Here is a 14,407-nt window from a genome sequence, read left to right as displayed (position 1 = left end):
CATATAAGAGTCCCATTGCTGCTGTGTCCTGGTTTTCGAGTCTATGTATTTTCAAATGCCTTCCCAATTGTCCTCAAGATGCTGGGCGACACCAAAATTTTGGAAATTACAAGAGATCGAACGTGGGATGTTCTCTGAAGTTTAGGGTGTTAACCATTTGGTTACATGGAGTTCTACTTTATACAATAAGTGATTGTAAATCTATTTGAAATTTTTATTTTATTATCCTTTTCATAGCTTTAATCATTAATCTTGCAGTGAAGGAAATAAATGTCTCAGGTTTTTTGTTGAGATTTATGTAAGAAAGGCAAATCAGTTTTTAGAAAGAGCAGAGGTGATTTTCACTTTTCTTTTTGTTAATGAAGTTTTTCAAATTTCCAAGCTACTCTAAAAGAAATAATAAACACTTTTCAACATTATACAGAATCAAAACTATGAAACACTAAAAAAAAGAAAATAATATTTTTTTTATTTGTTGTATTAGCCATTTGCCTTAGTAGAGTGAATTCTCTCTGCATGCTGATTTTTTCTTTAGTACTTTGTCTTCACAAAGACTTAATATTTACTGCATATTATTATTATGAAAATTAATGCATGACTCGTGATAAGAAGTGAGTGATGACTATTTTTTTTGTCCTCAACAATAATTTTATTTCCTATTTCTCAATAATTCCAACTTACATTTATCTCTTATGGGTTATTATTAGGGTTTTTAATCACATTAAGGTATAAATGTTTGTGAGTGCATATTTAATAGGGTGACCATACGTCCCATTTTGACCTGAAGAGTCCCGTTTCAGAAGCACATCCCGGTTGTCCCATTGATATGATTCAAACACCACTATATTGTCCCATTTTATAAAAATCTTTTTGTATAAGAGGACGAAAGTAGCTAAAAAATGCTATAAAATTGTTGATGAAATTTTTAAACTAGCCTGTTGCAAAACAGTCTTACTGTGTTTCAAGTACTTTGTAAGAATCAAAATATTCAATTGTCATCGAGAACTTTCAAACAAACAGCAGTTTACTGTTACTGTTAAGTTAGCTCATGTCTCGGGTTGTATTTTTTGTGTGTGTTCCGTTATTTGTAGAGCAGTGAATAAGCATAGCCAGGAAGCGTACATGTAGTTCCAATACAGTAATGCAACAAGGATTTAAATTCCTGCATCTTGACACAAACTGAAAGGATAAATCTAGCGTTTTGTGTCAGATATGTGGGGTAACTTTTTCAGGCAGTTTTATGAACGGTTTGTGAAGAATAAAGCTGTTCTCAAGAAGATTGGTTCTTCTAATAATTAGGCATGTAAGATGTGACCCCAGGGGCGATTCCTCCATGTAAGAAATGAGGAACTTCCTACAGTTCATTTGTACTACCGTGCGTTCATTTTGATGTTCAGCCGAGAGATCGGGAGAAGCGTGGCGGGCAGCGCTGATGGAGATGCCGACATTTGCGGCCTGTAATCCCCGCTTATTTTTATGGACATATTCAGACATTTATATAAATATTGCAAAACGAGCACTAACCTGTGTTATAACATGCAAAATTTCTTCTGTAATTCATCCAAGTTCTGCCCTTTTATACACAAATAAATACGCTTTAGAAACGATGTTAAGAGTCACAGATAATAAAACATTTTAATCTTAGTTTTCACCAGTAACGTCCTGCTTAAGTTTATATCATTGAAAGAGTTTTGTGTCGATGGAGATCGTTTGGAGGTTTCGAATGTGCAACACTGTATCAAGATTACGCTGCAGACGAAACTGTTAAAAGTCAATGGTTTACGTGAGCTTCCTTGCAATCCGAAATCTCCGAGCTCGAGTTTTTTGTTCCTTCGCAACTAGATTAAGACAGTGCTGTGGCGAGCAGATGTAAACCAAGAGCGTGTTAATTTCATACTGTGCGCAAGAGTGTTATTCTTGGTTACTTGCCGTTACTTGTTTGTGTTGTTGCAGTGTGTATGTGTGTTGTGTCAGTGAGACGATTGGAATGCCAGCCGCAAGGTTCACGTTAGAACAAAGAATTTTTATGTATGAAAACAGACTCGTGTCGAGACATGTGTAGGCAATTTGTACAGAAATTCCCAAGCGTTTCACCTCCACATAGAGATACGTTTAGACATCTTGTCCTTAAATTACAAGAAACTGGATCGTTAAATTTTAAAACACCTAAGCAAAAAGGACAGATTCTAACCGAAGCAAAACTCGATAAAATTGGTACAGCGTTAGAACGTTCTCCAAACAAACCTCTACGCCGTGTTTCACAGGAGATGGGCATGTCAAAATCATCAGCACATACAGCTACTAAGCAACTAAAATTAAAACCGTACTCTTATAACACAGATTAGTGCTCGTTTTGCAATATTTATATAAATGTCTGCATATGTCCATAAAGATAAGTGGGCATTACAGGCAACAAATGTCGTCATCTCTGTCAGCGCCGCCCGCCACGTTTCTCCCGATCTCTCGGCTGAAGATCGAAATGAACGCACGGTATTTTGAGTCCTCTACTTTTTAGGAGTTGAATGGGTTTTATAAAATTATGAGCACAATGTGCATTCAATTGACTAGATTAGCTACTGTCAAGAGTTGATTGCTTTCGCACGCACCAGCAGCAGCCCGACGATGGTTACAGGCTTCCTGCTGCTCGCTGAGAAACCTCGTCTGTCATCCTACAGTACAAACAGATGGGTGAGGGGTGGAAGGGGCAGTGAAGGAGGGGAGGGCGAGGATGCGAAGATCGGCGAGGACTGAGGTACCAGCAAGTTTTTCAATCAATCTGCATGACAACCCCTGCAAAATGGTACTAAACTAAGCACATTTTGATATTTGTTGACCCTTAGAACCCTTCTCTTTGCATAATGGTAAAATCTACCATAATCTGCAAACGCCAGTCCCTGGGATAGGGAAATCGAACTCAATGGAATATGTTTTCAGGAAAATCTTATCTCTACTTCACCAGCGAACATGTTTCAAACGGATGGGAGTATGCCGATCCAGCGGCAATATGTATTTTATCCTCTATATTTTCTTCATCCTGCCCGATTTAGTTCGTCAGGAGATTGTATGGTAGGCAATGGGTAGAAAGTTGGATGCAAACAATTTTCTCAAACCTTTTTAAGTTCAATGTTGAACCTATGTTGTTTGTAAACAATTTTGGAGGAAAATTTACACTATTACATAACTGTTAAGAATAAGTAACGCAAATGAGCATTCTGCTTCCTATGTGCTTCGTTGTTATAGTTGTTAACAAATTTAGGATTTAAAGTGGGAAATTTTTTCACCCAAATTTTATCTCCTGGTTTCGGCATCTCTTTAACTTGACTCAAATCAGTGTTGAAACACAAAAAGTTGCTTCATACTCAATAGATTTGCTTCATATTTTTTTTTTTATTGATAGATACTCGGTCCAATATGATAAATATGTAATATTAGACTTGTCCAACAAATATTTTGTAAGTTACGAATTTTTTAAAATTTCAAGATTTTCCGAAATTGAGTGGACGAACCAATCCACCATGTGACACAAAACATGTCTTATCTTGAAACTATGTTGAGTATTTTGATGATTTAGGTATTGTTGGAGACAAGAAGGACAGTCCTAACAGAAAATCACTATATTACCACTCTTACCTACTCAGAAAGTAGAAAAATCTTTAAATAAATTAATATGTTGTGATGAGAGAACACTCCACTTTGGGTAATTGTTTGATAGGGAGTTTCAGGTGTTACCACAATGAAAATTGTTACACAGCATAATCAATACGTGTCAAACATAATATTAAAAAATCAGAAAGATAATATTTTTCATAGTAAGGATATCACAGCTTTCAGTATAGGGTGTATGAACTAGTTTTCCACTGGCATACAACTATATTTTTGACAAATGGCCCTAAGACACTCACAAGTTACCACTAATATGAGTACACATAATATTGTTAGAAATGTTGAATAAGTGGGTGAAGCATTACTATAATGTTCATCCACTTTAAGTTCATAGAAATTGTACTAAGACCAGATTTTTGTCCGGAATGCATATCGGTCAGTCCATACAGAATGTTCCAACACTGGTTCCTGACCACTTTTAAAATTTTCAATATATTTGTTGTTTTAAAACACATGCAGGAATAGTTCAAAGCAGGCTTTATTTTTCTAGAACTTGATTTTTTCCCCCCTGACTTAGGGTATTTTTGGCATTTTGCAGACAGTTGAATAATTATGATAGCTCAGCGAAGAAAAATGATAGAAAGCTGTGGTAAACAACATTGTTTTCAGTACATTTCAAACATTATTTTATGTTGTGTGCATTTTTGCACCATCTCAATCAAAATGGCTGAAATTTATGGCCGAAATTGATATTCAATTTTGAACAAAATTCGAAGTTTAGGATTTATTTTTAGTTGGGAAGTAATATAAGTGCTATATTTGTTTTAGATAAAACATGTGCATCCAAAGTTTTGGCAGAAAATATTTGAGTAGAAATAATTAAAGGAAGGAAATTATATTGAGTTTTCATTTAAACCTCTTCAAGAAGAGAATGGAGATGTAGAGAAGAAAGAATTACAAAAAAATATATGTAAAACAAAACCAAGTATTTTGTTTCTGTGTGTAATTGTAATACATATTGATTAATTGTCCTTTCATGTAAGTACAAGGTTCAATTTCACTTTTCCTGTTTTAAGTCCACTTTATGCACAAATAGACTAATCAGGACTGGACCTACAGTTTTAAGTGGAATCCAAACCACTGTGCAATGTTCCTCAACCAGGAATCAAACCCATGACCCCTTGATTACAAGATCGGAACCTTACCACTACGCTATCAGGGATGCCATATTCTCGGAGCATGCATATTTCGGCTCTACTTTTCAAGTAAGTTAGTCATAACAACCATAAGCAGTACACAGTTTTCAGTTTCCTGGATTCAGGAAGTTAAACATATAGCAACCTGTATTTGAGTTTTTTTTCCAAATTGTTCCAATTTTCTTATAACCACATCAGCATAAGTAACCAGCATACCGAATTCCAGGTTTCTGCTTCAAAAATTAAAATGGCATTCCAGCATTTCTGTATTTTTTATCTTCACTATTTCTCTGTTTTCGTCTTCGTTGCGGAGTGAATACTACAGCTTGCTATGACATTAGGGGTCCCAGGTGAGAATCCTGCCCTGGGCATGGATATTCTTTGTAAGTGTTCCGTCATCATATCATTACTCATCCTCATCGTCGTGATTAGTCAAAAGTGGCAGAAAACTGACGCAAAATAACAACCACCAATGAATAGTTTTCGCAGTAGCATAAATAACCATTAAATTCTGATTTTACTTCATAGCTTCAAAAATATAAAAGTAATATAATAACCTTTTATTTAATTCCATTTAAAATTTTGAAAATCTGCTGTATTCAAAGTAGGACATAGGTCTACAACCAGCATACTGCTTTTCAAATTTATACCACGAAAAATTAAAACAAAATTTGGCAGCCCAGCATTTTTGTTGTTGTAAAACATTCCTATTTAGTTATATATGCAGTAACATTAATATCCAGCATACAGATTTTCAACTTACTAGTTAAAGGAAAAATAAGTTTAGATATGACAACCCAGCATTTCCAATTATTAAAAACTTTCCTATTTGGCTGTATTCACAGTAGCATAAATAACCACCATTCTTATCTTCAACTTTCTACCTTCAAAAATTAAAAGGCTAAAATTGCTAACTTGCATTTCCAATTACTTTAAACTCTTCCCTTTAGCTATATTCAATGTAGCACACATAACCAGCACATTGATTTTCAAGTTTCTATCTTGAAATTTAAAAAATAAAGTTAGATATGGCACCAGCGAGTGCTTCGAATGAAACGGCTTGATCTTTTGTCCTCTACACACTGAATCGCTTTTCCTCTACGTGCATCACAGCTTTCTCTCATTCTGAAGGTCGAACTCATTCTGTGCAGTAGTTTGACCAATTTCAGTCGCTTGAACCATTATTCCGGATGCCATCGACATGGCAAGGCCTGTAATCTCAAACCTTGAAACTGGTTTCTGAAGTTGTTTGAACCAGAATTCTTTTGCGTGAGGAGCTTCGAGTTTTGGTTCGTCTGGGCTGGAATAGAAATTGCCAACGTGGAATTAGAACTGATAAAGTGAGGAGTGATTTCAGTCTGACCCGAACTACAACTCAAACTGAAATGAATTTCTGTTGCGATCCCTGATTGCAAGCCCTATATACATTGTACCAACTCCTTGCTATGGCATTATACCCTCCATTGTGCTTATTTAATGTTCTGGAGTAAAACAGAACAACTCGATGTTGATGATGTAAATCTGGCTACTGCAGTTGTTATTGAAAAATTGCCAAATACCTCTGGGTTGTGTTAGCTGATATGTTTAAAATTGCCTTAATGTTTGGTAAATCTGCATTCGTATGAAGGGTGTAGTGGTGGTGGTAGTGTGCTGCTACCATTGGCGTATCTAGAACTATATATTTGGGTTTGCACAATGAACAAAATGATAATAGCATGTTTTCAACACAATCACTTGGCTCTTTAACTGCACCGATGTTTGTAAAGAAATATAAATTCACTTAATGACAGTGTTGAAAATTTCTGAATATATGTAGTAGAAAAAATCAAATTGCATAGAAATTACACACACACAAAATGTTCATAAATATTACAAACAAATACATCAAAATACACGTCATCTATAACGAGAGACGTCTGTCAGAAGTTACAATGTTCTTAAACTCATCAATAACTTCATTTACATCAATAGACTAAGCTTTTTCCTGTTCCACAAATAGCAAGAGCAGGGCTTCCACTCTTTCCTGCTTCTGAGTTGCTCTTAATTTAGTTTTAATTTGGGTAAGCTTGCAGCTTGTGACACATATAGAAGAAAGGCGCTGCAGTACAGAGTAGAATGCAGTAAATATCTTCTTTCTCCAATGACATAAAAAAAATCGAAAATCTATAGACACTAGTTTCATCAGCGATAATGCACTCGTTTGTACTAAGTAATGACATTTTCAACTTCTTACAAACTGCCGCTTATTTTCTCTCTCATTGAAATATCTGTCTTTAATTCTCTTTGATAAAGCAGGCCATTAGGGTGTACCTAGGCACACCCGGCACACCCCGTAGCTACGCCTATGGCTGCTACCCATTACTATTACTGACATTGTAATTATCAAGTAAGAATTTGTGGTTTCAATTACTGACCCAATGGCACTAAAAATATGATGGATCAAGGGTAGAAAAATACAGGGTGCAAAGTTGCCATGGCACCTGAATTTTCAAATCCAGTTCAATTTTTTTTTAATAACAACTACAGTATATGTTTTTGTGTTTTCTGTATCACTAAATCAGAATAATAAACTTACCATTATAAGTTTTTGCACTGCTGCTAGCCGAATTTCAAAACCTGCAGCGATATAGTATAGTTGGCGGTATATTAGAATGTATTGATAGCTACATATGTTGTTACTGGTAGACCCTTCTTTATGAAGGTGCCACTCTGGTGTAAGAATTAATTACTTTTTATCCAATTTTGTATTAATGAATAAATTAAATATTTTAAGGCCATCATTATGAGAGCCAAAAGTGGCCAAAAAGTGATGCTAAATAACGAAAATGAAATTAAAAGATGCAGTTTTATCTTAGTTGGAATCATGGCTTTCTTAGCCTGTATTTGCACAAAAATAAAAATAAAATAAAATTGCTCCTGAGAAAAAGGGACTGGCACCTGAATTATTTTCAGCTTTGTCTACCCCTGTGAAGAATTCTCTTCGACCTTGTCCATCCATGCTTGTGCCCAATTTTTATAAAGCATCTTTTTTATGAACCTCAAAACAAATAATATATTCTCTTTAATCTAAGGAACAACAGGTTTTGTAGAAAAAATCATCTGTTCATATTTTAAAGTTTTTGTTTTACATGTAATGTTGTGCTTGTAATAACATAACATTTTTCCAAAATATTAAATTTGATGTAAATTTATCTTTTCAGTATCAAGAAGCATTAGGTGCAGCGCAAGCTCAGGGTGCCGGAGCTGTTGATCCTTCAGGATACAGCAATCCTCCTCCACCACTTCCACCAGACAAGCCCCCACCACCACCTCCAGAGGATGCCAGCAAGTCATCTGGAGCCGGGGGCAATACAGCAACTACAGCGGTGCCAACAACCGATGTTAGTTCCTCTTATACCTCTCAACCTGGCAAAGTGTCTCAAACTTCAAATTCGCAAGCAACACAGCAGAGCAAGGGACATGATGTTAGCAAGCAAAGTTCCGGGGATCCGCAGTCTTTGGAAAAGCAGCAGAGTGGGACTACCCAAACTACATCTAGTTCTACCGGCACGTCAACACAAGCTTCTGCTCAATCGTCCGCACCCCCTGCTTCATATGGTGCTGCACCCCAGTCTTATGGTGATGCCTCAGGAGACTCCCAGAAAAATAGCTCGAGTTCATATGGAGCAGGTTTTGGTGATTCTGCAGGAGATCAGTACGGAGGACCCCAGGGTGCAGCTGCACCAGGGAAGACTGATGAATCACCATACGCAAGACCACCACCGGGAGTTCCTCCAGATCCTTACACGGCTTCGCAAGCAAACCCTTACGGGGCATCAGCAAATGCATATGCTATGCCACCACCAACCGCATATGGGTATGGAAGTGCATATGGTGGTGCTCAGAATGCTCCGTATGGAGGAACACAGCCAGCAGGTGCATATGGCATGCCTCCGGCAAATCCTTATGGAGCTCCTCCTAGTGGTACTTACGGTACACCACAAGCTCCACCGTATGGAGCACCACCAACGGGTATGTACGGTAGTGCACCGAATGCATATGGAAGCTCACAAGGCAGTGTTTACGGGAATACCCAAGGCAGCAGTTATCCAAACCCACAAGCAACAGGGGGCTACAGTGCCTCTCAGTCAACTGCACCTTACGGAACACCACCGCCACGTGCAGACACCAACACTGCACAGTATGGCAACGCCAACTACAAGAGGCCAGAAGATAATTTCGGAGGTTATGGTGCAAGCTCACAAGAAGAAACCCCTTACGGAAATAAGAGAAGTGCCGAAGATCAGAGCAGTAGTAATCCAGATCAGTTTGGAAATTCTGAGGGGGGACCATATAAGAAATTCCATGGTGACTCGTATGGAGGCAACATGTACGGAGATAGATATGGTGGACATATGAGCTCGGAAGATAAATCTGAGCCAGGGGGTAGGGACAGTCAGTTTTCTTCTCAGTTCGGTAATCAAAGTGGACAGGGTCAGTTTGAAGGGTCTCATGGCAGTCCTCCGGGAGGGCAACCGGACAGTGCGCGTGGAGGCTTTGGTGGCCGTGGTGGTCGTGGTAGAGGGCGTGGAGGACAGGCTCGAGGTGGACGACAGGGAAGATGGGGACAAGGCCCAAACCAAGATTCGCCCCAGGATAAAAGTCCAGGGTTTGGACCTGGGTTTGAGAGGCAGCAACAACGTCCGGAGCCAGGAGAAGTCACCCGCGTGAGGAAGGTAAGAATTTTCTTTTCTCTTCCCTATCTTATATGCAAAAATGTAGTGTGCGTGTTTGCACACTTATGTCCAGTCGTATGTGTATAGGGGAGGGGTGCAAAATTTGTTCTTTTTTTATGAAACCCGATGATAAATAATATTCTACAGAAGTAAATAATGTGTCACAAGTTGATTCTTGAATCATTATTTTGAGGGTGTTTTTTCTTTTAATTTTCTATGTTCCTAAGCTATAAATATGGTCTTAAAATCAGAGTGAAAATTAAAGGGAGAAAAATTATTTGGGAAACTATCAATCAGATGAAAACAATCAACAGTATATTTTAATGATAGAAAATAAAGCTGTAAGTCTCATGTTCATTCTGGAATTGTACGTAGATAGATCTTGTAAAATTGTAATATGTAGCTTTTCGATGAAAGTATAGGATAATGTGCGCGGGTTCGAGATTTAATAGTGGCAACAGTGCTGTATATACGCCATGAAAGGGGACTGGTGCTTCTCTCTTATACCACACATTAATTTGATACTTAATCTACCTCCCTTTAAATTGACTCTTCCTTCCAACACTAGGTGCACGGGCAGTGACAAAATTAATTGAGTATCGTTGGAGTTGGTGGTCTATTGTTGTGTAGTTAGAACCCCATTAATGAGAAAGTTATTGTGATTCTCGTGTAGGACTGTGACGGTGTTATCTTAATGCATACCATATCTCAAGGACAGACCGTCAATGCACAATATTACTGTTCATTTTTAGAACATTACCTGCGTTGCGAAAGAAGAGGCACCACTTTCTGCTGAATCCTCCCATCATTTTGCAGGACAATGCTCGGGTGTAGCTGAACCTTTGGCTGATTTGTCGGGGGTGCTTTACCATCCCCCATACTCCCCGGACATGTGTCTTTCATTCGATCCTTAAGATAATGGAACCACTTTGTGACATTTGCTTCCGAACTGTTCGAGATTTTTCAGGCAATAAACTGCTCCATTCGAACCATCAACAGATCAGGCGCTGCTACAGGTATACTACGACTTCCACATTGCTGGCAAGGGTTTATGCACAATTCTGGTGATTACATCGAAGGGCTGTAAAAGTTTAACAGAGGTATCTCTTGTATATCATTTGTAAATAAATAGTTGCCACTTTTACTTCTCTAACCCATGTGTTTAAATCTTTGTATTTACTTTTTAAATTAAGTGAACCGTGAGATTCCTTGAGGTATTATGTACAGTTTGATAAAAAATTGACATCTAACATAGATATATACATGAACTTGCAGTATTCAGTCATGACAGCCGACCTCCTTGGCAGAGTAGTTCGTACAGCATGCTGTGGTGCCAGGGAGTCCAGGTTCAAACCTGGGCATGGGTGATCTTTTTGAGTGTCCCTTCATCAATTTCAGCATATCATCAGTCATCCTCATCTTCACTATTAGCCAAAAATGGCAGAAAAGTGAAGTAAACCAAATCTACCAAACCTGTCATGACAAATGTTTAAAGAATCAATTAAAATTGTTGCACAAATTGTATGGTGTGTGCTTGCAAATACTAACGGAATAAGACACTTCTAAGAACAAAGTGTACAATTGAGGAAGACTGCAATAAAGGCAGGGGAGTATATTGTGTTTTTAAGAAACTGTTTTTCTATCGAGGTTCCAAGTGTATACCACCTAGAATTCCATGTCCTTTTTTAGTGGTCAACGGTACAATGTATTTTTTCACAGAAGTTGGTAGTACTGCTTCATAGGTTTGTATGACCTGTATTTGATTTGTATGCAGTCTCCGTAGTTCACTTCAGCAGACATTTATAATATGCGTGGATGGAAATAGGAACATGCATTTGTGAACATTATATAAAACTATATATATATGTATGAGATTTTTTTTTTTTTAGTGAAGTGTATATAAGGTAAAAAGGTAAAGTTATCTCGTGTGCAATTGAACTGTAGCGTGGAAACACACAGAGACTGTTGGACAATCAGTGTCTCACATTATGAACAGCGTCAATACAGGTGATGTGATCGTCACCATTCTATAATCATCTTTACCTTCCATGGTTGCCTCCAAGTACCTATCGATTATGAGGCTTGGTGAGCCCCACAGCCACATTGTGCAGGGATATTGTTCGAAAAATTGCCACTTGAAATCATTCATACTCACATGAGAGTCAGATGCCATACCAACTAAACCACTGTGTCTGGCAATCTGGCAATCCCATTTGCTTACGTTTCAGGGAGAGGCAGGGAATCCGAATGCTACGTGGCGGCAATCGTTAGGCTTCGTTTCAAAAACTACCCAAAACAAAAAATTTGGCAATGCAGAATACCACGAGGTTCACGTGACTCTCCATGGCTTTCGACAGAAAAGAGAAAAATATAATTTCCAATTCCAAGTCCATTCTTTGGCCGGAACCACTGTAGTCCATTTTGTACCCCTCTTGGTACACATTGGGTGTTAAATAACATGATCTCCAAGGGTTAAGACAAAACTATACCACCACAACTACAGATATCACTGGTTGAGAAAATTTTACTTTTTAAATGTGAAATTGTTCTGTTAGGGTGTGCGGATTTTGGCCCTTTTTTGGCACAGAATGTCAAATGCTTGATAATAGAGTGAAATATACTACAAACTGCTTGAAAAGAAAATCATAATGTGGCATTATTACATCATCCCTCTTTTTAAATCCATGGACACACCATAGGTAGACAGTTGGCATTTTAGTGTTCCATTTATGTACCTTGACAACATATTTTCAAGATAGAGAAATTTTTATGGAATGATCACCCGCATGGATGTTTAAAATAAATATGAAAAGCACTTCAAACAGTAAAATAACTTAATTTGTACACCCAGTGAATGAATAATCAACTGCGCATTACAAATTAGAATTCCAATACAAAGCTATACAAATGATAAACCACACAAATCAGAAATGATTCATTTCTTATCAAGACAGTGAAATCATGGATATGGTAAGCTGTTGCAGCAGTTTGGAAAGGGATTAATTTATTCACTAAGTGCTTCACATACCATACAAATAACTATTAAATAAATATGCACAAATTAATTCAATTTCCTTTTTGTCAGTAAAGGGAAAACTGACAATAATTTATGAAGAAAATGTGAGAAAATAATTTTAGACAGACCACAAACAAAAGAACCTTCAGTCAAAATCCTTCTCACACCTTTCCCTTCATCCGTTCAACTCAGGCCATAAGGAAGCATGCTCCACTCTGTCCCTTCCCTCCATACAGGAGTATGATGCACAGGAGTTTCAGGTTTTTCAGGTTCTTTTGTGTGTGATTCCACTACACTTTTACTTCGTGGAGATACCTTAGATACGTCTTAAAGAAGAAACATAGCATCTGGTGGGCCACAACTACTGTGATGCTAACTAATGAAATCTTTGCTGGAGTATATTTCTCCAAATTTGTATGCTATATTTTTAAGAAAAGAATAGAAGTTACAAAATTATAGCACATATCAACATTGCAGATATCAAAATGTTGAGAATTCCAATGCCAATAATACATTCGTGATTCATTTGTTACATAAAAGTTGAGAATTTTGAAAAACACAACAAAAATTTTGTGACACTAACATAAACACTATATTTTAATTGTTTTGAGACAGAAACCTATGTTCGACAATCAACATTATGTACTTTCTTTAAATATTAATCTTGGAAACTAGTTTGCAATTTTGAAAATGTTAAATAAAAATGTTATTGACAGGAATCAGAATGTGAAATTTATTTCTTATGTTAATCTACTACCTGGAGCTAACAAATAAACAGGAAAAGCTTCCAGAGCTAAAAACTGTTTTGAAGGAATGACTAAACTTGTACATGTTAGCTGTTGGATAGTTCTGTAGCAAAATAAATGGATCCCTCTAGAGAAAAATCTGACTTTAAAAATATACCTAACTTATTCATTTAACCCTTAGATGCCCAAGCAGTTTTCATGGTATTTACACCGAAGCCCAGTATGGTTTCAGCAGGAAATTTGAAATTCCGTACTGAGGGTTGCTACATGTCTGGAAAACCTGGAGAGAAAGGGAAATGTCAGGAAATTTTGCAGGTCGTCTGGAATTTACATGCATTTTGGAGTCTGCAAGAGAAAGAGTTGCAAAATGAACAAGCAGTTCACTTCCACTTCTGGATTCGGTTCTTGTGGTTCCACTCCCAAAAGGGATTCAGTTTAGTAAATTGTTTCTTTTGTTGTTATGATTCTCAGTCTTGTGCCAAATTATGGTTCCTTCAAATTTCTGTAATTTTCACTTTTATATTCATATTAGAAATAATATCAAAGTAAACCTTGCAGTCCAGGTATCTGATTGATAACTAAAGTACATTGACAATATGATCATTATCGGAAAGGTTGGTGGAGATGAGGTTATCGTCTATTTTTTTATAGATCTTAGTCTTGTTGGCATTTCATATATAATTCCGACATGCAACAATAATTTCTCCAGATGCTGTGTACTTACAAATGTAAGCAAAAAAGCAGCATTTTCCACGACACTTACAATTTGCCAGAAAATAAAAAATTGTGTATGGGTTATGAACTTTTCAGTTTTATATTGTGGAGACCTGTTATGGTGAAATAGTGTACCTCTGTTACCTTAGCCTGAAGGCAAGATGCATGTGATTGTAGCACCCAATACATTTGATGCTGATTGTAATTTTACATTTTACTCTTCAAATTTTCACGTGTTCTTGTGTGTGTAGAATGAAATTTGCTAAAAAAGAAAAAAATATTAATTAACGGATTGTGTATATTTAATTGAAGAACACAAGGTTCAAAAGCAAAATTCATGGTGATAAATGTCTGGAAAAATTTGATTTTTGGACTGGAAATGTCGGGGACTTTCATAATCAAAAAAACGTAGCAACC

At 37.1% G+C, this 14,407-nt stretch overlaps 1 protein-coding gene across 8 annotated transcripts in view; it reads left to right on the top strand.

The window, feature by feature from the left end:
- ZAP3 (protein) overlaps nt 1–14,407 on the top strand; it is a 245,671-nt gene that overhangs the window by 84,723 nt on the left and 146,541 nt on the right. For all 8 annotated transcript variants that reach the window (XR_014440724.1, XM_083111269.1, XM_083111268.1 and 5 more), the window contains one exon: nt 8,000–9,514. Coding sequence is in view for 7 of the 8 variants with exons in the window: in XM_083111269.1 (XP_082967395.1) it covers nt 8,000–9,514 (1,515 nt within the window). In the remaining variant the exon portion in view is untranslated. The remainder of the gene's footprint in view (nt 1–7,999; nt 9,515–14,407) is intronic.

Source organism: Lepisma saccharinum, chromosome 25 (genome assembly GCF_977018435.1).
Source record: "Lepisma saccharinum chromosome 25, izLepSacc3.1, whole genome shotgun sequence".
Classification (NCBI taxonomy): domain Eukaryota; kingdom Metazoa; phylum Arthropoda; class Insecta; order Zygentoma; family Lepismatidae; genus Lepisma; species Lepisma saccharinum.
The sequence above is the reverse complement of the archived record's forward strand: the minus strand, read 5'-3'. Positions and strand labels throughout refer to the sequence as shown.